General features: G+C 40.1%; 1 protein-coding gene across 2 annotated transcripts in view; it reads left to right on the plus strand.

Annotated features, from left to right (window-relative positions):
- Positions 1-27,066, plus strand: part of USP48 (ubiquitin specific peptidase 48) — an 87,359-nt gene that overhangs the window by 50,604 nt on the left and 9,689 nt on the right. For both annotated transcript variants that reach the window (XM_046661485.1, XM_046661484.1), the window contains exons 12-23: positions 2,331-2,528; positions 4,647-4,761; positions 5,704-5,834; positions 8,904-8,975; positions 15,617-15,741; positions 15,894-16,016; positions 16,300-16,361; positions 16,649-16,759; positions 18,088-18,218; positions 18,564-18,670; positions 21,547-21,651; positions 26,825-26,980. In XM_046661485.1, coding sequence (XP_046517441.1) covers positions 2,331-2,528; positions 4,647-4,761; positions 5,704-5,834; positions 8,904-8,975; positions 15,617-15,741; positions 15,894-16,016; positions 16,300-16,361; positions 16,649-16,759; positions 18,088-18,218; positions 18,564-18,670; positions 21,547-21,651; positions 26,825-26,980 — 1,436 coding nt within the window. The remainder of the gene's footprint in view (positions 1-2,330; positions 2,529-4,646; positions 4,762-5,703; positions 5,835-8,903; positions 8,976-15,616; positions 15,742-15,893; positions 16,017-16,299; positions 16,362-16,648; positions 16,760-18,087; positions 18,219-18,563; positions 18,671-21,546; positions 21,652-26,824; positions 26,981-27,066) is intronic.

The following is a 27,066-nucleotide window of genomic DNA, read 5'->3' on the forward strand; positions in this document are numbered from 1 at the left end:
CAAGCAGGATTTGCCCGAACTATTGGACCCTGATTCTCAGGGAAGCTCTTGGCAGAGATCGATAGAACTCTTTATAGTGCTGGAGATTGAAAATGAAAAGAAAGACAGACCCCTGTGACCGCAGTCGCTCTTCCTTCCACGGATCCTGTAGCACACTAAAACTGGCACCCTAAATCCGGAAAACGGGCCGAGTTAATTTAAGTATGGTGTTACGTCAGAATTAGAGGCCCAGTGTCTGCTTTCTTCTTGCCTATTCTTACTATAAAATCATACATGATTTTTTAAATCTTCATATCTTATATTGAATTCATATTAAACTACTCAAAACCAAAACAATCAGCTTCACTTGCAAGTTTTCTGCGGGCCTTTAGGGGATTGGAAAACGTCTTTAGCTAACGGCCTTTGAGTCACAGCTTGGTCGTGTGGGTCAGGGTTCTCATCACCTGGGCTTGGAATTTCAGCAGACGCCCCTTGGCGAGGAGTGCTTTGTGCACTTTCAGTTTTCCTGCCGTCCTCGCCTCGGAAAGTCAGGAATCACATGGCCTGTCCTCCAGTTGGCAATGGCAGGGACTGTCCTGTTCACCCCTCCCAAGTGGCTGGAGAAACCAGAAACCCCGGCAAATTATTCTTGAATGTTGCTCAGTGTCGCATTCTCATTTCTCTCCTCTGATAGCCTTCAGATTACTAAAAATTGTAATCCAAGCGACTGTTTTTGGGAAAAGATTAGATATGCTAAGAGTTTCGTTTTGCTTTCTTGGATAGGGGTTATTTATCTTTGCTTCTTAAGATACCCAGTGTCCTCTCTCCCTGGCAGATTAAACTTGATAAGCAGCAAATGAAATTGGGAGGTATTTTGAATTTAATTAACCGTACCATTGTGTATTGTAAGATGTCACAACCATGTTACCTATACTGAATCTTAAGGTCTCCTCTTTTATATATTGTGTGGATGTATAATTAACTTTTCTATTATCTCTTTTCTTCCAAAAAGCTCAAAATGCTTCACATATCTTATCTTTTACATTCAACAACATCCCTGTGAGGTAGGTAGAAGGGCAGGTATTATTACCTTCATTTTACACATAAAAGACCTGAAGCATTAGAGAGTTTAAGTGACTTGCTCAAGTTCAGTTTCTTGGTGACAGAACTTGGAGCGGACCTTGGTCTCAACTCGCAGTCCTGAGCTCTTCCTGTGCAGCTGCCCAGAGCTGACGATCAGAAGGCTCGCAGTTGATGCTGTGAGGTTTCAGCACAAAGAAGGGACCCAGTAATTCCAAATTTTGTTTTTGTGAAAATTTAAATGTTCTATACTCAACTTAAAGTGAGAGTTAGTTTCCTAGAGTTGTAATTCTCAGGGAAGTATAAAATTGGTCAGAATGGGCTTTGAGTTGAATTGTCTCCCCCTCAGATCTCATCAGAAGTAGTACATAATACAAATATATAAATTCAACCTTTGTATGTTTTCTTCTATGTTTTATGCTGGGACTCACTGGAGATCTTTGTAAGTAATCAAAGCTGGCCCTTTATCTTTAATTTTGGCTTTTAGGGAACTCTGGGACTCTGTTTTCCCAAATTAAAACTCATTTGGAGGTGTTTGGTTTTGTCTTAATTTTTTTGCGACTTCAAAGTTGATATAATTCCATTCTAGTGCATTTCATCCTGGAATTTGTTTACAATAGCTTACTTTATTGGAATACATAATGATGTAATGAATAGACGATGCTGTAGATTTGGGTGGGGAAATCAAATACCTTTTAATCAAGTCAGCAGCATCTTGGATGAAGGAAAATGCAATGGTTGAAGCAGTCTTGTCAGAGCGCAGTTACAGCTGATGAGGTTAATTTCTAACTTAGAACTCAGGCTTCTCAATTTAATTTTCAGGTGGAGAACACATATTGATGAAAAGTATTTATGAAAATCATGTATGAAATAAACATGGCAGGGGATGAAGTTACGTGATTTGCGAGCCAGTGTGGAGCGTGGCTTGTAGTCAGTGATCACGGGTGTCCTGGTCAAAGCTCTGCTGTGCTTTCAAGCAAGACACTTCTCTCTGTGGATGCCTCTTTTGTAGAATGTGGTTAATAATACCAGCCGATCTCATAGGGCACTGTGCAGGCTCGTCCCTGTAGTGCACAGCTCCTTGAGCTCAGAAGAGGGGTAGTGAAATGGAGCTTTGTGTTGTACGCATTAAACATCTCCCCTGAACAATGAGTCTTCTGATTCTGCTAACTTTGGATAGAGTTTGCATTGTCTTTTGAGGAAAATGAATGTATCATTTAGTCAAAAAGCTGTAAAAATACATAGGCTCTTTCCCTTGCTCTCTTCCTCAGAGCCCTATGAATTTGTCTCTCTTGAGTGGCTGCAGAAGTGGTTGGATGAATCGACGCCCACCAAGCCTATCGATAATCACGCTTGCCTGTGTTCCCATGACAAGCTTCATCCTGATAAAATATCGATCATGAAGAGAATCTCTGAGTATGCGGCTGACATTTTCTACAGTCGATATGGAGGAGGACCAAGACTAACTGGTAACTCAAGATGTGTTCTCTGCGTAGAAAGAGAGTAATGCCTTAACTCCTCATTAGGTCGTTTAACCATGCCAGACACTACAAATGATCCTTACACTTTGCAAAATGGATTTGCTAAATAAAGAAGTTAAGCAGCATTATACATGGTATATTTATAATGTTACAAAGGAAACTGATGTTGCTCATTGAGATTTGTTGTTGTTCTCTTCCCTCTTGAAACAGACAAAATAAGATACTTTTGAGAAAACCATATGGGTAGTATTTTGCTACTTTATACAATATTCTTCAGAATACTTGAAGAGTACAAGTCTTATGCCTCTCTGCTATGGTGACTTCCTAATGGTGTGAGATCTGTAGATTGTTACTCGGTTTATGAAAGAAAGCTACTTGATTCTACCCTGAATACCTGTAACCACATAATATCCGTAGTCTGTTTGGTTCTTTTTGCCTCTCTTTGAAACATTTTTCTTTTTAATGAGCAACTGGCAACACAGGCCTCCTCCAATCTATAGATGAGCCTAAAAACAAAGTTGCATGACCATCATCACCACCCCCTTTTCCCTAAATAAGTGCTATTGTGTACACAACTTACTGCATAAAAGCTGGCATTTAACTACATGATGTGGGCCTTCTCTTGTACACGTCTGGAGTTTTTCTTTCTAAATTTTTTTTTTGTTGTTTTTTGAGGAAGATTACCCCTAAGCTAACATCTGCTGCCACTCCTCCTCTTTTTTGCTGAGGAAGACTGGCCCTGAGCTAACGTCCATGCACATCTTCCTCTACTTTACATGTGGGACGCCTCGTTCTGCTTCGGCAGCCTGGGGTTCGCTGGTTTGGATCCCGGGTGCGGACATGGCACTGCTTTGCAAAAGCCATGCTGTGGTAGGCGTCCCACATATAAAGTAGAGGAAGATGGGTGTAGATGTTAGCTCAGGGCCAGTCTTCCTCAGCAAAAAGAGAATTGGCAGTAGTTAGCTCAGGGCTAATCTTCCTCCAAAAAAAAAAAAATGTGGGACGCCTGCCACAGCATGGCTTGCCAAGCAGTGCCATGTCCTTATCCAGGGTCCAAACCAGCGAACCCTAGGCTGAAGTGGAACACACGCACTTAACTGCTGCGCCACCAGGCCGGCCCCTAAATTTCTGTTTTTGATTCGTAATCACTAAATTATGCAATAAGAAGATCTTTCAAAGAATCAACATTTCATGTGATTCCTAGAACTGTGTGTTTTAAATCGGGCCATTAGGGGCTGGCCCCGTGGCCGAGTGCTTAAGTTCGAGCGTTCCGCTTCAATGGCCAAGGGTGTCGCTGGTTCGGATCCTAGGCGTGGACATGGCACTGCTCATCAAGCCATGCCGAGGCGCCGTCCCATGTGCCACAACTAGAAGGACCCACAACTAAAAATACACAACTATGTACTGGGGGGCTTTGGGGAGAAAAAGGAAAAAATAAAATCTTTAAGTCAGGCCCTTGATTTTTCTTTTCCCTTTAGTGTTCTGTGCTTTGAGGTGTTCCAATAGTTGTTAACCCACACGAAGCTCTTAAACATTACATTTATGTCAGATACGTTGACTACCCCTCCCCCTTTAGAGCCTGAATTATTTGATTATAGTGTTGTAAACTTTGTGTATAAACTTTGTAAAATACCATATTTTGTGGTGTAGTTTTAGCGTATTATATTTTGCCTCTTACTCTTTTTCTGTTCTTTCTTCTTCTTCTCCCCAGAGCTCCCCAGTACATAGTTGTATACATTTTGCTTGTAAGTCCTTGCTTCTGGTGCATGGGACACCACCTCAGCATGGCTTGATGAGTTGTGCTAGGTCCGTGCCCAGGATCCGAACCGGCAAAACCTTGGGCCGCCAAAGCAGAGTGCGTGAACTTAACCACTTGGCCAGGGGTCTGGCCCCATTTCCTCTTATTCTTTGTGCAGATAACAATGTTGCTGTCTTGATATTTATATTACAAAAATAATTTAGGATATATTCCAAATTTGCTATGTTGTCAAAAGGTGTGACTTTAGTTTAGAATTCTTCTGTGTTTTGAGAAGTGCTGAAAACGTTTTCCTAGCAGGACACCTGTGTGTGAATAAACTGTTTCCTTTCTTTCTCTCTCGCCTCTAGTGAAAGCCCTGTGTAAGGAATGTGTGGTAGAACGTTGTCGTGTGTTGCGTCTGAAGAACCAACTAAATGAAGATTATAAAACTGTTAATAATCTGCTAAAAGTAACAGTAAAGGGGTATGTTACACAGTGTATATTGTTTATGATAAGCTAAAAAATTTTCAAGAGGTAGTAACCAAGTAGTTTATTATTATTTATGGATAATAGGGAGTTGGGATTTTTAGAAGAAAGAAGGGTGATGAAGTGGATGGCAGAGCCAGATTAAATTTTGCAGTTGCTGCCTCTGTGGCCAAGATAAAGAAAGCTGAGTCACAGGCTTTGCGCTGTATTCCATCCATTAGCAGGGTGGAAGCAGAGACGTGGATCTGAGGCCTGACCAAACCAAGGCACAGTGGTAGCCTGTGTTCTGGCTTGGGGTTATAGAAAGCTTATGTTGGGAAATCATCCTTGCAGGCCTTGGGGTGTCCTCTTTAGAGAGGCTGAAGTAAGTGTGTTAACAATTGATACCCAGTGGAGCGTCCTTGTCAGAAGCATCCAGGGTACTTGGAATATGTCAAACACCCCACCTCCCCCAGAGTACCTCTGGACTCGGGAACCAGTAGAATCAGATGGCATTTGTTCTGTCTGTGTTTAGTTTCAGTTGTATGTTTCCCAAAGATTTTTTAGAAGGCTACTGAGTCCCCTGAACGTGCGTCTGTGTGTAGACATGGACGGATATGTGAGTGCCTGTGTGCGCGCTGAAAGGCACAGCTGCGTGAAGTTGTGAATAGTAATCAAGTGGAAGAAAGTGGCCAGTTGATTGGTGTGATTGGTGTGAATGTAAATGAGGGTTGGGAGAGACAGGGTAAAATTGAGGATGGAAATACATGTTTGGTACCTGGAATTCAGTAGTGAGGAGTAAAAATGGCCACGGTTAGGAAGCGGGTTAAAAAAACTGTGTGTACAGCAGCAGATGTTGAATGTTTATCATTCATTGTGCTCGTGGCCTTTACAAGGAGAGAGGGAGGAGGACGTCAGGAAACATCACTTGAATGATTTCATATTCTCTCTGTTCCTCAGCAATGATGGATTTTGGGTGGGAAAATCCTCCTTGCGCAGCTGGCGCCAGCTAGCTCTGGAACAATTAGATGAGCAAGATGGTGACGCAGACCAAAGCAATGGGAAAATGAACGGCAGCACGTTGAATAAAGGTAATGTTTAAAAGCTTCGTGTAGATGCTTGCGAATTACACCACGAAATTGCAAACACTCCTTTTTAGTCGAATTGTTTCATTCCCATCCGTGTAATTTTAAAGACAGTTTTTATTAAACCTAAAGCTCTCAAAACTGTCTCAGAACAAATACAAGATTTTTGAGCTATTGAAATTGAGCAAAGGTTCAGCAGCTCATAATGAGAAATTCTTTATAACCTGTCATAGTTTGGGCTCAGGGTCTCTCTAGTTAATCATGTGCAAAATTAATTTTAATTTTTCTCCATACTAAAATGTTTAAGAAAGGTAAGTGCTGCAAATTGCAGTTTATGGTAAGCTCAGTACATTGCAGTTACAGACTATCTGCCACACTTACAGGCTGCCTTTGGCAAGTAAATGAGCTTGTGCTTCTGCACTTTCTCATCCAGGAGAGAAGGCAGCTTTTAAATAGCTTTTTGCTTATAAATTCTTCTGAGTTTCCTGAGTTTTCTGAAGCTATGGTTTCAAATAGGAAATTATGTTAATGTAAGTCAAGCACTAAATTTAATTTTATAATCAGTGTTTTTTAAGCTATCAAGGGAAATTAATGCACAGAAACTATTTTTAGATTTAAAATGGAAACTAGTGGTTTGATCTGTTTACTAATTCAGAGGTGCAATTAATGATCCATAACAATTATTTCACTTAATTTTCTTATCTCCAAATATTAGTATTTACCTACATATGTAGTTTTTATCATTTTAATATTTTTAACGTTTTTGCTGAAATATTCTGTATTTTCTGACTCAAGCATTTTATATCATTTCATTTTATTTGTTGTGGATCTTCCCATATCAGTACTTTTTGAGAAAATAAAAACACCAAAGCCAGAGTTAGTTTTAAGGTGTGATTTTTAACATTTTCAAATGTGAAGATGTTTTTTCTTTTGGTTAAAATATTTTGTTGTGCTGTGTAATTCATGAACTTAACATTAGTTGTAATTTTGTTGTCCTGCCATTTAAAAACCATACTTTTAGTGGTGTCATGTGACCCAGTGTGTTAAGTATTTATTTGGTGCTTATTTAATTAAGCCTCTTTATATATCAGTGACCCTTGATTTTAAGTAAAGTTGGTTGCCGTAACAGAGAGTGCCTTGATGTTGTCCTAGCTTAAAAATATTTTTCATGTTGCTTTCAGAGTAATATGCTTCTCTTCTCCCCCTTCCTCCATTCAAAGATTTTAAAAGCTTGAAACAGTACAGGAGTAACAAAGCAAAACCTGAAAGCCCTTCCGCCAGATACAATCCCTGCAAACAGTAGCTTTTTATTTTTTTACTTTTAAAAATTATTTAATTTTTTATTTATTTTATTTATTTTTTAATTTATTGTTTTTTTTTTAAAGATTTTATTTTTCCTTTTTCTCCCAAAGCCTCCTAGTACATAGTTGTGTAATTTTTTTTAGTTGGGGGTCCTTCCAGTTGTGGCATGTGGGACACCACCTCAGCATGGCCTGATGAGCATGCCATGTCTGCGCCCAGGATTCGAACTGGCGAAACCCTGGGCTGCCGAAGCAGAGCGTGCAAACCTAACCACTCGGCCATGGTGCCGGCCCCTATCTTTTATTTTATTTTATTTTTTGAGGACGATTCGCCCTGAGCTAACATCTGCAGGCAATCCTCCTCTTTTTTGCTGAGGAAGACTGGCCCTGAGCTAACATTCGTGCCCATCTTCCTCTACTTTATATGTTGGACGCCTACCACAGCATGGCGTGCCAAGCGGTGCCACCTTTGCACCCGGGATCTGAACTGGCGAACCCTGGGCCACTGAAGCGGGACGTGTGCACTTAACCACTGCACCACTGGGCTGGCCCCAACAGTAGGTTTTTATAATGGCACTTGTATGGGCACAGTTCTGCATTCTTCCTCTGTCAAAGTGCACAATTCATTTTACTTAGTGGTTGCATTTCGTTGTGTGGATGTATTGTGTTTATTTATGTGTTCTGTTTCAGTTTTTTACCCTTGTTATATAAGCACAGATGCAGTAAGCATCCTTGTGTGTCCTTGTACCTGCACCTTTGCATAATTTTCAAATTATTTCCGAAAAATAAATTCCTAGAGGTTGCTGGGACAGAGAATTATACGCATTTATAATTGCCACATATTGATAAATTTCCTCCAGAAAGTGTATTGGGAGCTTGTTTCTGCATTCTTTTGTCAACATAAAGAGTACACCAGTCACATCAATTTTTATCAGTTTGATATACGAAAAATGACTTAGCAGTGTCAGGATTTATGGATGGCTTTCAAAATTCTCGTTGAGGTTGATCATCGTCGTGTATTTGAGAAGTTATTTGTATGTGTGTGTGACAGAAGAGAGGGGAGCCATCTGGTCATGTCCTTCATTTGCCTATTCTCTACTTGAGCTTTTTACATGGTTAGGAAATATTCTTTATATATATTAAGTATATTAAAAATGTGTTATGTACTTAATCTGGTAAACCCGTGGATAACTATTCTAATCTCCTGACTTAACACTTCTTTTATTCAATCATGTTGCTGGTACACACAACTACAAATTGATGGTGACATGGTGTAGACGAGTAGGAGAAGAAGATACTGGAAGAGAAATATTAACAGGAAAAGCAAAGTTCTTATTATGTATGTTTGACGTTAAAGGTTAAGTCCTTATTGCATTTGCCTCTAAAGCTTTCTTTTCAACCCCTAAAAGAATAGGTAGGTGAAAATGACATGACATGTCAGTGATTAACTTGGTTTATGACACAGTATTCTGAGTACCTTGACTAGAATTAATGGAAGGATATGTAAATTATTTTTCGATTTGAAAAAAGGCACATCTTCTTGCATAACCTAAATCTTTAAAAAGTAAAACTGCCATTCAGATATTTTTCTTCCCTTTTAAGGGAAAGAAATATAACACTTCTTGGGAGAACGGTGTAGGAATCACTTGGGTCTAATTTTTAGATTCCGTTTTAAAGTTTTCTTTGTTCAGAATTGTGCGGCGTAATATCTCTGCTACTTTGAACTTTAAATACAACAGCCAGAGCAGTTATTATCTTCATTTCTTTTGATTAGATGAATCAAAGGAAGAAAGAAAAGAAGAAGAAGAGGAATTAAATTTTAATGAAGATATTCTGTGTCCACATGGTAAGCTGGAAGCATAGATTTTCCGTTGTTAGTCTGACTTTAGCATCTCATAAATATTATCTTAAATGTTTTGCTCTTTCTCTTAGGTATTAGGCCCTAATATGGCGGCCATGATGGAGTGACTGGTTTTCTAAACTGTACTTGTTTTGGATATTTTTAACTATTAGCTCTTACCATCTGCTTTCATGCCAGCACCCCCCACACCTTTTCTCCCCCCCCCCCAAAAAAGATTTGCCTGTATTTAGAGGAGAAGAAATTTTTTGTCACTTGCCACATTGAAGGGCTTTCTAAGTTTGATGGGAAGAATTTCACTTATTTCTCATGACTGTATTTGTCTAATTTGAACACTTTGAGAACAGTGTTTGCGTATTTCTTATTATTAGGGCTATTTCTGGTATAGATTCTTAGATAATTATCAACTAGCAGCTGTGTAATATATACTCTTAATAATTTCAGAATCCTTATTAATCCAATGTATTTGTTTATGTATGTTTTATTTGGTCTTCATGAGTGCTCACTTCTCTCTTTTATTTTTTTTAAGATTTAAAAATTTTTCCTTTTTCTCCCCAAAGCCCCCTAGTACATAGTTGTATGTTTTTAGTTGTGGGTCCTTCTAGTTGTGGCATGTGGGACACCGCCTCAACATGGCTTGATGATTGGTGCCATGTCCGTGCCCAGGATTCGAACTGGCGAAACCCTGGGCCTCCAAAACAGAGCGCACAAACTTAACCACTCAGCCACGGGGCCGGCCCCAAGTGCTCACTTCTAATAAACTTGCAAGTTTACATATGAGACATGATTTTCCTTTCTATTAGAACTCTGAAATTCAAACAAGCATCTACTTCTCAAAACCTTCTACTGGTGTAAGTCCCTCTATCCTGAGAAAAACTGGACCCAGAGAAGTTTGGATGGCAGTGGTTAAAACTGTTCAGCTACATCTGTGCATTTCTTGTTGTGTGCTAATATATTGCTAATACTCAGGATTCTTGTCTGTCCTAATAAATTCCTAATTTTAGTTCTTACTTCATGAATTCATTGTGAACCAGGACATGATGTCTCTCACTTATCCTCGTGCACACTAAGCACTTTTGTATCAGGGTCCTTGGTGACACTGGTGATAATAGTTGCAACTTAACTCGTACTTCATACTGATCTTCCTGGACATTAGCTCATTGCACCTCACTGGCTGGGTGGCATTCTCATTTCCTGGCCACACAACTAGGAAGGGGAGGGAGTCATCTTGGGATGTGGATTTGGCTCTCTGTGGTCCCAAGCCCATCTGCCCTTCCCATCGCATCACCCTGCCTTCTGGTTTGTCCCCTTGACACTAATAGTGTACAGTAGGAGCACAAATGTGGGAGAAGATGTGACCTCCTGATTGGTAGACAGATTAAGTAAATAAAGGACGGTGAAGTAAATAGCTGAAAGATGCTTTCATATCAACATATCAGCTTTTTTTTTTTTTCCTGCTTTTTCTCCCCAAGTCCTCCCATTACATAGTTGTATATTTAGTTGTGGGTCTTTCTAGTCATGGCATGTGGGATGCCGCCTCAGCGCGGCCTGACAAGCGGCGCCATGTCCACGTCCAGGATCCGAACCAGTGAAACCCTGTGCCACCAAAGTGGAGTGTGCAAACTTAACCACTTGGCCATGGGGCCAGCCCCTCAACTCTTTTATTTTACCTTCATGGCAGAGTGTGGACATGGGATAAGTGCTTCCATTTTGAGAGTTGAGGAATCTGTAGGAGAATACTAAGTTTCGTGCTCGGTGCTGCCCAGCTGGTTGAAACTGTGCCAGAACTCAGATTGTATCTTCCTCCTTCACTCCCTGACTTTTGCTCTGTCCTCCCACCTCTTGTCTCATCTTGTCATTTCAGTGGTACAGTTTTGACTAGGAAGCGTTGCGGAGCTGAATGTGATTTCAGGGCTCGTGCTCCACTCAGCCCGTCAGGAATTGTACACGGGAGCTGTTTTGTAGATCTTTAGCTTGATCTGCAACTCTGGCGTTTTGTTGCCATACTTTATCTAGTATTTAGAAAGAATAGTTTTTGACTATTGTTTCTGTGGACATCACTTGTCAGTGTACCGTGACCATGGAGGTGAGATGCAGGATACTGGACCTTGCTTAGAAACCCACTTCTCCTGTTAGGTTTTATTAAACCTTGTTCCTGAGGTTTGGTGGTGGTGGTAGTAATAGTGCTGATACTAGTGGACATTTATTGAATGTTTACCATGTGCCTGCTGGTTTTCTAAGTGTATCAACAACCCTGAGAAGTAGGTATTATTATCATATCCACTGTACTGATGAGTAAGTAAACTGAGGCACAGAGAGGTGCGAGTCATTTGCTCAGGGTTACCACTCTTGATAGATAGTTTTGCCTAGATATATAATTGTTTGAAATTATGTGTCTTCGGAAATTTGAAGGATTTGCTCTTTCAGTATCCTGTTTGTCCAAAGCCATTCTTTGTAGGTAATTTTTTTTCCCTTCCATTTCTGGCAGCTTGTAAGATCTTTGTCTCCATTGTTGTGACATCTCACGTTGACCTGCCCTCGTTTATTCTGCAAGGTGCTCTGTGGGGCCGCATGCATGTAGGAGGGCTAATGACTGCGAGCTTTGTAGTTAGGGGCCCTGGCTGGGCTGTTCCACTGGGAATTTCCAATGTCAGTATCTGCTCATGGGCTGCTCACATTTCTCCATAAGCATCTTCATTCTCTTGCCTGGAAAATACAGACCTGGCTGCCACTGTTCTGGGGTTGTACAGAGAAGAGGGCTTGGGAGTCTCCACATTCTGTGTGCAAACAGTGACTTGTCACGATCTCAGCTCATTACCTCATTTGTCTCTGCCGTGTGTCCCCAGCACAGAGGGCTTAGGTTTTGTGTTGTCGGAGAACCTTGTGGTCTTCTTCTGTGAGCAGAGGGGGCAGTTATTGGTAGGGTGGAGAGGAGGGGACTGAGAATTTTAACTGCCTCTTAAGTAGACTTTTAATCCATTCCCCTATTTTTTAAAACCCTACCTACACTTCCGGGTGCCCCCGATTCCTGGGCCTAGGTGGCAGTTCTGCAGTGTAGTAAATCTGGTTACTTCTTGACTTTTGCCAATTTAGAATTTGTTTTTCTTGTGACTCCTCCCTCTGCTTTTAAGCTTCTAAAATTTTTGTTACTATTGTCCCTCTCTGTTCTCTTTATCCATCATTATGGTTTTATATCTTTTAAAAAAAATCACTTTCCTGTGGTCTAATGGTGTTTCAGGAGGCACTTGAAAGTCAATGCAGTTTTAAAACATTTTTATCTGGAAGTCCTTGTTTTGAATTTTCATATTTTTATAACAAAATCTGAATGTATTTCTAAAGCCTTGTATAGATTTATTATGTCACAGATTTTATGTGCATTAATGACTGGATTACATCCCATTAGAAGATTTACTGCTACCGTAGAGCTCAGCATTTATTGCAGGTGTTATGTATGCATCAGGCTTTCTCATCCACTTCATTTTATCTTCATTTAAGTGGGTAACCTTCCTATAATCTACCTTGTTTGTTACACTTAGTTTGCTTAGCAGTTGAGCAGTCTTTCATTTTTTGTTTTTTACAACTTCTTCAGATGTTTTGTGGCCCACATTATTAGAGTTGGAACTAGATTTCAGGGTGGGAGGGTGTTTATTCAGTGTAAACCCATCGTTAACTAGATTTCTGTTTTACCAGAAGACTGTTTGGGGGTTAGATTATCCACTTATGTTTGGTGAGTTAAACCTCTCTTGGCTGGTTTGGTCTTGTATTGGGAGATGTTGCTCACAGGGTGAATTCAGTTGATTGGCTTTCTCTTTTTGAATTTAAGAAACAATGTTCTTTATTGCAGGATACAGGTCTAATTTAAAAAAATTCATGTCACAAGTAAAAATTAATTATTGTGAGGTCATAAACAATATTCAGATATATTAAATCATGGTAGTTATTTAAATAATATGAAACTAAATAGAAACATGGCTAGGAAATAAAGTGGAGGGCCTTGTATTTTTTACCAATTAGACTGCAGTAAAATGACTTACTAAAATGCCTTTCTGATTTCAGAAATAAATTTGGGTTGTTCTTTTCTAATCATATGAGTAATACATATCCAACGTCAAAGCCAGTTGCTAAGTAAAAGTATCCCCATGTCAAAACCAGGCAGCGCATCCATAGTGTCTGTAGAATCCTGTTAAAACATGTGTGTGTTTATATTGTTGTTTCTTTCATTCTCTTTCCTTTTCTGAACCAGATTGGATTATACCACGTACATACAGAGGAAGAGTCCTTTAAAAAAAAAATTAAAAAAGGAAACTGATTTAAAATTATAGTTGCCTTGGAGCTTTTTCTAAATCAGGTCATGAAAGTCTCTCTTAATCTTTTTTATGGCTGCATTATATTTCACTATAAAGATGTACTAAATTGGGATTGGATAATCTAATTAACCTTTAAAAAATAAATTCTGTAATTGTGTCTGAGTATAGGCATGTTGGAATAAATTTTCATAGCCTCAGGAAATTTAAGTTAACAGCTTACTCAGAAAGAAAGTTAATTTTTACATTGTGACCTATTTTCTCTGGTAGTAAGTTTTTTTAAAGCAAAGTAATCTTTTTCGGGGATTATTCAAAGCTCAGTAAGAGGTGAAAGGTGGAAGTTAAGAAGATGCATTTTGGGGTATTAGAAATAGCCCAGCTTCATTATTCACCAGCTGTGGTGACCCTGGGGATGTTAATTTCTCTGATCCTCAGTTTTATGTAAAGCGCATAAAGCAGAGAATGGTGATACTGTGTTTAGGAAGCCCCTGGCTTTATTACTCTTAATAAACATGGAGGTGCCTTGCCCGGGGGGTGGAAACAAATGCACGGCTTTGGAAATTTGCAGATGGTTTTCTGGGTGATGACTTAGAGATGTTACATAAGTGCAGTTCACTAGTTTATCAGTTGGGGACAACTGAAACAATAGAAAATAGAACTAGAGATGGAGTGTGTAAACAGTGAACCGCGGAGGGGCTGCTGAGATTGCAGCGTGCTGCTGTCTGGGATTCCTGGGATCTCCTGGGAAGAGGAATGGCGGTGGTGACGAGTAGTACTCTTGTTCTCTTCTGGGATTTTTAAAGATTCACGGGCACAGGGGTGATGACAGTAGTAACAGCAAACCAATTGGATCTTGACCAGAGATCGTTTTCCGAGTGAACAGCAGATTGCTTTACTGCTTAACTTTGAGTTGGTAACTTAAGAGAATGGACCTGAGAAGTTTGGACACAGCCTTGAAAATACCATTTCAGTTCGGGATGGTTTCAGTAAAGCAGCACAGTCAATGGGGAGGAAATAAAGTCTGCAGGAAATTGTGACATTTGATTGTGGGCGTGGCTGAAATGTTTTCGAACAACCCCAGCCGTGGCACAGAGACGCCAGGGTCCCTAGAAGCCGTTTTCCTGCTGCCCTCGCTGGCGGGGAGATAGGAAATGCATGGCTCCCGGCTCTGTGTGCTTCTTTTTCTAAAGATTGCCACCTGAGCTAACATCTGTTGCCAATCTTCCTTTTTTTTTCTTCTTTTTCTTCTTCTTATCCCCAAAGACCCCCAGTACATAGTTGTACTTTCCAGTTGTAGGTCCTTCTAGTTGTGGCATGTGGGATGACCCCTCAGCATGGCCTGACAAGCAATGCCGTGTCTGCATCCAGAATCCAAACCAGTGAAACCCTGGGCCGCCAAAGCAGAGCTCTCGAGCTTAACACTCAGCCACAGGGCCGGCCCGTCCGTGTGCTTATCTCCGGATTTTCAACTGCAGACCTAGATTAAGGTTGTAAAGGAACGGCTGGCTCCTTAGAATTAGATGAAATTAAAAATTTGGAGGTTTTTGAAACTAAGGAAAGAGAGAGAGAATTACAGTACCTTAGAAAAGAAGGAAAAGAGCACCTAGAAATTCTTAAGTTTGAGAAATAGGAAATAGAGTTTTGGAGGCTGTATATTGGCTTTCTTTAAATTGAGGTCCTAATAGCTTAGAACATTGTGAAATTTCAGTTGTACATCAATATTTGTCATACACCATGTAGGTGTGCCCCTGCACTCCTTGTGCCCACCCTCCGCCTTCTTTCCTCCTGGTAACCACTAAATTGTCGTCCTTGTCCGTAAGTTTGTTTATGTTCCACATATGAGTGAAATCGTATGGCATCTGTCGTTCTCTATCTGGCTTATTTCGCTTAACATAATGCCCTCAAAGTCCATCCATGTGGTTGGGAATGGGACAGTTCTGTCGTTTTTCCCAGCTAAGTAGTATTCCCTTGTATATGTATGTCACATCATCTTTTTCCAATCCTCAGTCCTTGGGCACTTGAGTTGCTTCCACGTCTTGGCTATTGTGAATAATGCTGTAATGAATATAGAGGTGCATAAGTTTCTTTGAATTGTTGCTTTCAAGTTCTTTGGATAAATACCGAGTCGTGGGATAGCTGGGTCATAGGCTATTTCTATTTTTAATTTTTTGAGGAATCTCCTTACTGTTTTCCACAGTGGCTGCACCAGCTTGCATTCCCACCAGCAGTGGATGAGGGTTCCCTTATCTCCACAGCCTCTCCAACATTTGTTGTTTTTTTACTACTGACTTTTTTGTTCAAATATAATTTTTTGTTTTAACGCAGGGGAGTTATGCATATCTGAAAATGAAAGGCGGCTTGTCTCTAAAGAGGCTTGGAGCAAACTGCAGCAGTACTTTCCAAAGGCTCCCGAGTTCCCAAGTTACAAAGAATGCTGTTCGCAGTGCAAGGTACTGAGCGCTGTGCCGACGGCGGGGAGCTCGCGTGCCTCCGCCCTGCACTGAGTCCCCGGGACCGTGAACACTGTGCTTTAATGGGGGTGCAGGGGGAGGCACGTCCCGTGCTGTCAGCAGGAGATGTTGAATCCTTCATTCTCTTTCAGATTTTAGAAAGGGAAGGGGAAGAAAATGAAGCCTTACATAAGATGATTGCAAACGAGCAAAAGACTTCTCTTCCGAATTTGTTCCAGGACAAAAACAGACCATGTCTCAGTAACTGGCCAGAGGTATGATGATTCCCATAGAGGGTAGAATTCGTCCTACCTTTTTTGCCAAATTCCTGGTGGGCTGTTTGAGAACAACCCAGAGCTGCTCTAGTCCTCATTTGTTTAGTTAGCTAATCGGGGATTTACTCTAGTTTGCTGTTTCTTGGTAGAGGGTTATGTTGCCATTTTATTTATAGAACTCGGAAAAGAAAAACCACAGTATATGGGAAAACATCTTCCCTAAAGGATTTAGTTAAGAATGCAGTGAATTAATGGCTGCTCTCATGTGATTTTTCTATTCCAGGACACGGATGTCCTCTACATTGTGTCACAGTTTTTTGTAGAAGAATGGCGGAAATTTGTTAGGTAGAAACCAAAAATTTTCTATTTCCTTTTTTTAATTGTTGCTGATTTTATTTTAAAAAATTGATGGGTTCTGATCCTGGTACCCTTCCCGGTTACTTTTATTGGCGTATGCTGAAAGCTTTCGTTTAAGTTAAATGAATAATCCTGAGAAACACATTTAATTACTAATAGCCTTTTAAGTATATCTTTAATTTTACATAATTATCTTAAAAATCTTGTTTTCAGTCATGCGGTAGTGACGAGTATTGATCCTCCTTGTCTCGATCCTCCTTGTCTCGTTTGAGCAGAAAGCCTGCGCGGTGCAGCCCCGTGTCGGCGGTCGGGAACCACGCCCTCCTCTGTCCGCATGGGGGCCTCATGTTCACATTTGCTTCCATGACCAAAGAAGATTCTAAACTGTGAGTTTCTTCTCTTCATGTGATCTTTCTGTTTCTAATGATTAATAAAATGTGTTTAGGAAATTTTTCATCTGACATAAACAATCTATTTTAAGAATTTAGTCCTTTGCTGAATTGTGCGTTTTTTTCCCTTTTTTATATGCTCTACTAGATTGAGCACTTGTCTTTTTTAAAAAAACAAAGACTTCTCCATAAGAGGCAAGAGGCTCCCCGAGGCCATCTTGCTCTTGATGTTTCTTCCTTCTCTTCCTGGAGCCCTGCTTTCTCCTTACAAGCTGCTGGTCACCAGGACAGCATCTCTGGGTGGAACTCTTTTCCATAGTTACATCGTCAGTGGGCCTTCAGAAATCACCAGGCTTCAGAAAACAGAGCAAGAGGAAGGCAGTGCGGCACCAGAGCAAAGCTACCGAGCTGGTCATCTGGAATTCTAGGGTCTCAAAATCAAAATTTTGATCCACTCCTCAAGAGCTTCCAAAAGCACTCATCTATGAAATTCACCCCTGATGTTACCATTTTATCTTTTGAAATAAATAATTTTTAAATAACCATGTAAAAGAAGGTAGAATGCCTCTGACCTTTTCTGTAAACCTTAAAGAGAAAATTGAAACACGTAAATAAAAATTCCCTTTGGACGAAGCTACGGTTAGGGAGTTCATTATTTGTATATCAATATGTTAACATCAATAAGGAAGTTTAGAATTAATATATATTTTCTAGATTCTCCCCCCAGCTCTTTTTTCCTTTTTTTTTTTTTTTGGTGGTGGTTGTAAATGTCAGACGTGGGAAAATGCCTATAATAACAAAACAAATAAGTATATGCCAGCAGCCAGCTTAAAAGTTAAACAATTCAGATATAATTGAAGATGCCTCAGTGGTTATTCTTTCTTTCGTTCCTCCTTTTGTCTCTCCCTCCCTTCCTCTCTCACAGTAACCTCTGTCCTGAATTTGAGGGTTATCAGTCTCACAAAATATCCCTGTTAAAAAAAAACACCTCACACACAGAGTAATGTTTTGTATATTTTGAAGTTTTTTGTCTAAATGATATCATACTATCTTTGTTCTTCTGCAACTAACTTCTTCTACTCAACTTAGGTTTTTGGGATTTAACTGTTGATTCGTGTAACTCCAGTCTCTTTAGTTTCGCAGCAGTCGTAACATTCCTTTGTATGAAAAAACTACCATTCCTTGTGGACGAGGATGTATCTTCCCCCTCTGATTCCTTTGTATTAAATACTGCTTTTGATGATTTTGGTTCAGGAGACTAATGGATTGTGTTGGTTTTCTTAATTTCCATGTGTCTTAAAGCATGTTGTGTTTTTCTTGCACAGTATAGCTCTCATATGGCCCAGTGAGTGGCAGATGATACAAAAACTCTTTGTCGTGGATCATGTAATTAAAATCACGAGAACTGAAGTGGGAGATGCAAACCCTTCAGAAGCACAGTATATTTCTGAGCCTAGTAAGTTTTTATAGTGCTCTTGGTTCGTGTAGTTATTTTAAGGGGGAAGAAAAGAGTTTGTTAATATTGTGTTCTTTGCTTAAAATTAAAGATCATGTGGCATTCCGAAACTAATGCTTCCCAGGTGGGAACTATCATTTAGTCATCTCATTGTTTGTATGTTTATGTGTTGGCAGTAAAATGGATTTCCTTATTATTATTATTTGCATATAACAGAATACAACAGTTAATAGAAAATACGAGTAGTAGTTTAATGAATACTCACCGGTAACATTAATATATTCTTTTAGATCTTTGGTTGCTTGACAGTAATTCTATAGCCACTTCTATTTTACTATTTTTTAGAACTTTGTCCAGAATGCAGAGAAGGCTTATTGTGTCAGCAACAGAGGGACCTGCGTGAATACACTCAAGCCACCATCTATGTCCATAAAGTTGTGGATAATAAAAAGGTACCAATCCCTCAGGGCTGGGCCGGTAGCAAAGTAATGAAGTTCACATGCTCTGCTTTGGCGGCCCAGGCTTTTTGAGTTCAGATCCCAGGTGCAGACCTACACACCTCTCATCAAACCATGCTGTGGCGGCGTCCCACATACAAAATAGAGGAACACTGACAAAGATGTCAGCTCAGGGCCAGTCTTCCTCACCAAAAAAAAAGTTAGAAAAAAAGCTACCAATCCCTCTTATGGCTGTGACCAGTAATGACCAAGCTTGCCTTTTGACTTGCTGTTGGATTTTCACTGAGGACTGCCTGAGATCACATTTTTGTTTCCTTGGAGCTATTTGGCATAAGAATTTAAATTGGACAAGAATTGAAAATGAATAAATAGCTGAGGCTGGCCCCATGGCCAAGTGGTTAAGTTTGCGCGCTCTGCTTCGGTGGCCCAGGGTTTTGCTGGTTTGGATCCTGGGTGTGGACATGGCACCGCTCATCAGGCCACATTGTGGTGGCGTCCCACATGCCACAGCTAGAAGGACCCACAACTAAAATATTTTCCTATGTACTGGGGAGATTTGGGGAGAAAAATCAGGGAAAAACAAGAAAGAAAATTCATAGTTATGTGATTATATGTGAATTTAGTCAATTATTAATTTTTTTTTTTAAAGACTGGAACTTGAGCTAACAACTGTTGCCAATCTTTTTTTTTTTTCAATTGCTTTTTCTCCCCAAATACCCCCAGTATACAGTTGTATATTTTAGTTGTGGGTCCTTCTAGTTGTGGCACGTGCGATGCCACCTCAACATGGCCTGATGAGCAGTGCCATGTCCGTGCCCAGGATCTGAACCAGCGAAACCCTGGGCCGCCGAAGTGAAGCGCGTGAACTTAACCCCTTGGCCATGGGGCCTGCCCCCTAGTCAATTATTAATTTGATACACAGATATTTATTGAATATCAACTTTGTACCAGGAATGGTCTTGCTCCTGGGGATACAGTGAAGAAGACAGACAAGGGACTTGCCTTCAAGAATATTTGTATCTAATGAGGAAGATAAAGAATAAACCCAGGGGCTGGCCCTGTGGCCAAGTGGTTAAGTTCTCGCTCTGCTGCGGCGGCCTAGGGCTTCGCTGGTTCGGATTCTAGGCGGGGACATGGCACCACTCATCAGGCCACGCTGAGGTGGCGTCCCACATGCCACAACTAAAATATACAACTATGTACTGGGGGGATTTGGGGCGAAAAAGCAAAAAAACAACAACAAAAAAGATTGGCAACAGGTGTTAGCTCAGGTGCCAATCTTTAAAACAAACAAACAAAAAGAACCCATAATTCATAAATTAATTTGATTTCACCTAGGGAGGAATGTTTGGAGGGAAACTTAGCAGGGTAAAGTGAGAGACTGATGGAGGTGGAGGTGACAGTGTTAGGGAGTAAACAGGAAAGATTTCTTGTTACAAGGGGGTATTGTCTTACCTGAGCGAGAACTGTTAGAGAGATCCAGCCTGGGAAACGTATTCCAAGCAAAGAGGACACAGGCCAAAGGCATCAGCCTAATGTGTTCAAGCAATAGAGCGAAATCGTGTCTAGGGCAGCACTGTCCAGGAGAACTTTCTGCAGTGACAGAAGTGTTCTTTGTCTGCACTGTCCCTGTGGTTCCACTAGACACACGTGACTGGAGTGCATGAAATGTGGCTAGGCTGGCTGAGGAACTGAATTGTTGATTCATTTAAATTTAAGTACATGCACGTGCCAGTGGCTACCATAGTGGGGAGCACGGACCTAGAGTGAAGTTCCTTCCAGGGAGGTTAGTGATACGGAGTGAGGAACCAAATTCTGACGAATTATATACATCGCACCAAGGATTTGGGATTTCATTCTAAGTGTAGATGGAAGCCACCGGAGAGTTTCGAGCAAGGTCATGGTGTGATCTGATTGATGCTTTGGAAAGATCCCTCTGGCCATTGTGTTTGGAATGGGTGGGGGCATAACAGGAATAAGGAAGGCCCGTTTAGAGCCTCTCGCCTTGATCTGCAGGGGTAGGCAAAGTAGCCAGATGTGGGTGTGTTGTGGGAGCAGGGACGCCAACACGGGCTGTGGATTGGATTTGGAGCATTTTTATTGTACTGGGAAGGCTCGTAAGTAGATCCTGACCCAGCTCTCTGGGCATCTCATTAATTTCATTCCAAGGTTTTGGGAATTAAAGACAAAATAGAACACGTTTTGATGATAGTTACCAGATGTTGTTTTAGAAAGATAACTTACAAATTATACTCTAAATGTGTAGGGTTCTGCTTCACAAGTTGCACTAAGGCCTTCATTTCGTAATTTGCTGACAAAATGAGGTTAATGAGTATAAATGTCTTAATTTTTCTGTTAAAATTTTCTTAAATCTTTTGTACATATTGCTATCCAGTATAAAATAGTATCCAGTTTAGCTAAAGTTTGATAGCAGGATTTCATAGTGCAGAAGAGCACTTCTTCCATCGTCCATTTTCTCAGTCTTAAGGAGCATGGGACTCCTGTCTGCGCTGTTTGAGAACTTGAAAAGGCCTGTCAGTAAATGTCCTCGGAAAAACGTGGAGCATCTTTGAACTTCTGCAAAATAACATCATTGTAAAAGCCTGATCATGATAACTGTTGTGCAGAGACCAGTTACATTTATGGTGACCACATTAACTATCAGAATAAATCGTAGGATAAAAACTAATGTATTAAAGAAGAGAAAACAGAGAGTCCTTGAGTCTTGATCCTCTGTCTGGTCTCTTATCCCACAGTCGAGAAAGATGTCCCTCCTCTTGATAAAGATGGCCCGTCAGAGCCCCCCACCCTCCATAGCGTGCCTTCCTAGGGTCTCACCTGCTTCTCTCTCTGTTGTCCTGTGGCTTCAGGTGATGAAGGATTCGGCTCCGGAGCTGAATGTGAGCAGTTCCGAAACAGAGGAGGATAAGGAAGAAGCTAAACCAGATGGAGAAAAAGATCCAGATTTTAATCAAGTACGTGTGGAAGCTGCGTTTCGTTGTTACAAAGGGCAGCCGCTCCATGCCCCAGGACCTCTCCCAGTGTGTGTGATATTGGCTCTTAGCTCCCTTCCTTGTTTTCCCTCTCCTTAGTTTTGGTGTCCTGGTTTCTCATGAAAAGCCATGAACTACATTGTTCCAGAATTAATATATTTATTGCTATTAAGTAAGAAAGACTAAAATATAATCTAATGATTAAATTTTTAGCTGGAAAAGAAGATAAACAAGACCCATATCTTGGCTTATTACTTAATCATGGGATCTTCAATATGAAAAAATTATTTAACTCACATTCCCTCATTACAAGCAAAATAAACAATAGCTTTAATAATGGAGTTTATGGATAAGATTTTCGGGTCTCTCATTAAGGTGTTGGTCAGATGACCACATCAGCATTAGTCTTTCCTTTTTCATTGTGTTGAACTTAAAATTCTTCTATTAAAATTGCCTGTTTTCTGTGTATTCTGTTACCATTTTCTACCCCTTTACTTGGTTGCTTGATTATATCCTGCATGTTCATAGTGGTATTGGAGGAAATTGTCTTAAGGACAGGAAATAATGTGCGAATATGTTTGGTTGATGTATCGTGTAGATAAGTTTCAGCTTCTCAACAAGTCTGACCACGATGTTCCAGGATATTCTGTAGATACCGTAAATTCGTGGAATTTCTACACTAGTTAGAGTTTAGTTTTAACAAATGAGATATTTATTTTCTTTCTTTCCTGCTAAAATACAGTGTAGTCGAATTATGGTTCTTCCTGAGGGAACGCAAGTGTTAGAATGGCCATCTGCTGCCTCTGTTGCAGAGCAGAGCTAGCTGGGCGTGTTGGCCTGTCTCTACACACTGATACTGTTACTTCATTTTCAGCATTGATTAAGAAAGTCTGAAAAGCCCTCTTGACTTGAATCTTGGTCTCTCCGAGGTAAATGTTGCTTGTAGTTTCCCAACTGGTGTACAGATATGTCAGCATTTGTTTTCCATGGCTCTTTGGATCTCATAAAATGTTAAATTTAAAACACTCACGAAAGAACAAAATCATGCCCTTTTGGGCACCACCCTGCTGGCGGCAGGCGGCCGTGCTTTTGTGAAAGCTGCCCTACCAGGTTGGCATTTCGTAGTCGGTCAGCATTGGAGGGCCCCTTTGCTGCCGTGCTGACCAAATCGATCCATTTTATAGGAATGCAGGTTTTCAGTTTTGAGGGGATATTTTTTTACAGTAAATAATGCCCTCATTAAAATCTGTGGATTTAATGTACATGTGTCTTCCATCCCCTGGGACGGGTTTGGAGATTACTGAGTCAGACAATGTGTCTCTTAATAGGAGTTTGCAGGCAGGCATGTCTTTGCTGCCTTCTGACCTGTTTGCTGTCGACTCTTTTTCATGTCGCCTCTCGTCATACGATCCATCTTCCAAGTCACAGATCTACAAACCAGTTTGTTTGCTTTTTTAGTTGATATATTGAAAATGTGTGTGTGTGTACATATCCATCCTGATTTAGGACTCCATTCTCTTTCATTGCTTGGCTGGCGGTACCATACTGTGTTAATTACTATCCCTCGGGAGCGTGGTTTTAGTCAGCGGTTGGGAATCCATCTTTTTTCAGATCTTTTATTGGCTGTTGTCACCAATTCATTTTCTATTATAAAGCTTGATATGCATGCACTTATTGTCCTTAGTTTGTTATTTTAAGCTTTGCTTTTCGGCCTAAGAGTTGTTTAGAAAACTCTACATTTTCAAGTGATTTAGATTTTTGGGAAGCTAACTTTTTTGAATGTGTAGTTTTACTCGTTGTGGTCACAACCACAGCAATTTTTAAAAAGTGGATGTGAAATTACTCACCTCAGTTGTGGATGACGACAGGTTTCGCATCTGCAAATAGGATGGAGAATGTTGGGAAACATTGGTTTTTATGCTGTAATTGTTTTTTATACTTTATCATTTTCTTCTGTCTTCCTTCTCCCTGTTTGGATGTTGTAATACTCTAGAATGTTTTAAATGTTTTTTGTCCCATAAAAAATCTCAAGTGGAACCTTCCTTCTTTAGAAAAGAGTGGGTGGTCCCAGAAGAATGTCCAGCCTCTTCAGAATGTCAGCTGCCCAAACCTTTTCTTTGTAATCCCTTACAGCATCTCAGCACGTAGATGGCTTCTGTCATTGCTGTTTTAAACCCCTGTAACAGGAAATGCTGCATTTCTACTGGTCCTTCATGGAGATGAATGACTTCCTTCTCCTCTTTTCTCTAAGCCAGATCAACCTGGTTCCTTTGACTTTGACCTTATCTACGATTTAGGTTAATAATGCACCCAGTACTGGATATCACTTAGGTAATTGAAAGCCTTCTAAAACCCATTGGCGGGTTTTTGTCAGATAAGTTGGATTTAAATTCTATGGATTTTTTTGAAAGAATAATTCTGGGAAAAGCTTTTAGGCCCATTTAAAATCAGAGTCGTTAAAAATATCATGCTTAATGCTCAGGGCCTTATCATTTGGTTGTGTTTTGTATTGTGAAGTAAAGTGCTGTGTTCCTGTAGGTGTTTTTCCTTATATTCGTAATTGTGGAGGTTAGGTCCAGTTTCAGCTTTTCTTTGAACAGTCGAGATTGAGAAAAATGTTTCCTCGACTGTGATGTTTTTGAACTTCCACATTCACGTAACTTTTTCTCTGAGTGTTAGAGTCGCCCGTGTATCTGTCTCAGCTCAGGGCTGGAGCTGCCCCGGCCTTGTGCAGTGCCGAGCCAGCGGGCCTCACCCTGAGCAAATGCTCTGGGGGGTTGCGTCCTGATCCTCTTCTGCTTTGTAAATCCCTGGGGCTCCGTTGGGAACGAACATGTGGCATCTGCACCCATAATAACTCCTAAAACCGCTCTGCTTATGCACAGCTGACACTCAGTGACGACTATAGAAACCAGAGCCAGGGGTGGGGGGGTGCGGGGTTACCTCATCCAGATTTAATTAAATCAGGGAGAAAAGATTTTTTAAAAAATCTTGTTTCTTCCATTCCCTGGCCCGGTTAGCAGAAGAATCTTGACTGTTTGTTAACCTCTTGATGAGGCATTTAGAGGAGTATTGTGGAAAGGCATTTGGTTCTTATCTGTTATGTTTTCTTAAGACTAGTATAGTATATATTATGTTCCCATACGTATGCCTGTACATTTTGCTGAAGTATCTTCGGGTAAATCTTGTCCATCATGACATTTCACCTCAGAATACTTAAAACAGCATAAAAGTAGAGAGAGACAATGCCTGTTACCCATTCTCAAATTTCTCCAGCTGTTGCAAGTATGTCTTAATTCTTTTCCCTTCAAATTAGTGTGCATTCAAGGTATGCCCTGTTGGTTATTGCTTTACACTGTTACCTAGAACGCTTAACCTCCCTTCCCACCTCCTTTCTCTTCCCTCTTTGACGTTTACAAGAGACCAGGTCAAATTTTTTTTAATTGAGGTAACATTGGTTTATAACATTATATACATTTCATGTGTACATCATTATATTTTGACTTCTGTGTAGACTACAGCACCAAAAATCTAGTTTCCATCTGTCACCATACAAATGTACCCCTTTACCCCTTTTGCCCTCCGCCACCACACCCCCCTGCTTTTCCACTGGTAACTACCAGTCTGTTCGCAGTATCTATGTTGGGTTTGTTACTGTTTTTATCTTCCACATTATGAGTGAAATAATACAATATTTATCTTTCTCTGTCTGACTTATTTCGGTTAGGATAATGGGTGAACCCTCAAGATCCATCCATGTTGTTACAAATGGCAAGATTTCATCTTTCTTTTATGGCTAAGTAGTATTCCATTGTATTTCTGTACCACAGCTTCTTTATCCATTCGTCTGTTGGTGGGCACTTAGGTTGCTTCTAAGTCTTGTTTATTGTAAATAATGCTGCAGTGAACATAGGGGTGCATATATCTTTTTGAGTTACTGTTTTCATGTTCTTTGGATAAATACCCAGAAGTGGAATAGCTGGATCCTATGGTAGTTCTATTTTTAATTTTTTTGAGGAATCTCCATACTGTTTTCCATTGTGGCTGCACCAATTTAAATTTTCACAAGCAGTGTACAAGCGTTCCATTTTCTCCACATCCTCTCCAATGCTTATTATTTCTTCACTTTTTGATAATAGCCATTCTAATGAGCAGGAGGTGGTATCTCATTATGGTTTTGATTTGCATTTCTGTAATAATTAGCGATGTTGAACATCTTTTCATGTGCCCATTGGCCATCTCTTTATCTTTGGGAAAATGTCTGTTCAGATCCCTCTGCCCATGTTTTAATTGGGTTGTTTGTTTTTTGTTGTTGTTGAGTTCTTTAAATATTTTGGATTTTAGCCCCTTATGGGATATATGATTTGCAAATATCTTTTCCCAATCAGTAGGTTGTCTTTTTGTTTTGTTGATGGTTTCCTTTGCTATGCGGAAGCTTTTTAGTTTGATGTAGTCACATTTTCACTTTCTTATAGAATGTCCCACATTCTGCATTCAGCTGATCGCCTGCTTATGTTAGTGATTTTAGCTTATTTCTCTATTCCCTGAATTTTCTGTAAATTGGAAGTTGGCTATAAATATTTGATTAAATTCAGGTTTAATGTTTTTTGCAAGAATATTTCATAGGCAGAGCTATGTATTTCGTGATCATGTCAAGAGGCACAATGTCTTGTCCTGTTTTTAGTCAAAGTAGGTTTGATGTCTTAATTTAAGGTACTATCTTTCATTTTCAAGTCCTCAGCAGTTTATGCTTAGCTTCTGTGTCATTCTTAAAAAGAGAAGAAAATGTTTCATACAAACAAATTAGGATTCAGGTTGTTTAGGAATTAAATTTAGTAATCTTAAAGTTTTTCAGTTTATCACGTGGTTTTCTGATTTAAGGTCGAACTTATCATTTTGCTTTTAAATGCCCTTTTTATAATAATTTTTCAAATCCTGGAGCTTACATGCAGTTAGAGATGTCTCATGCATCCTTTTCTTTTTCCAGTTTGATGTGAGCCCGCTGAGAACCTCTGACGAGTTTCCACTCATTGTTGACATTGCATTTCAAATGGTTGAGGGACTAAGTAAACTGCTCTTGCCTGATGAACTTCACAAGCATGGGTCACGCTGTGGATAATTTTGTTGTTTTCTTTGTTTCGCATCTTTATTTTAGAGCAATGGAGGAACAAAGCGGCAAAAGATATCCCATCAGAATTATATAGCCTATCAAAAGCAAGTTATTCGGCGGAGTATGCGACATAGAAAAGTTCGTGGTGAGAAAGCACTTCTTGTTTCTGCTAATCAAACGTTAAAAGAATTGAAAATTCAGGTGAGGAAAATATAACATTTGTTTCAGTATGCTCTGGACTTAGGGGACCTTTCCACCTATGTTTACATATGTGTCTGTGGCTTTTT

Source organism: Equus quagga, chromosome 5 (genome assembly GCF_021613505.1).
Source record: "Equus quagga isolate Etosha38 chromosome 5, UCLA_HA_Equagga_1.0, whole genome shotgun sequence".
NCBI lineage: Eukaryota > Metazoa > Chordata > Mammalia > Perissodactyla > Equidae > Equus > Equus quagga.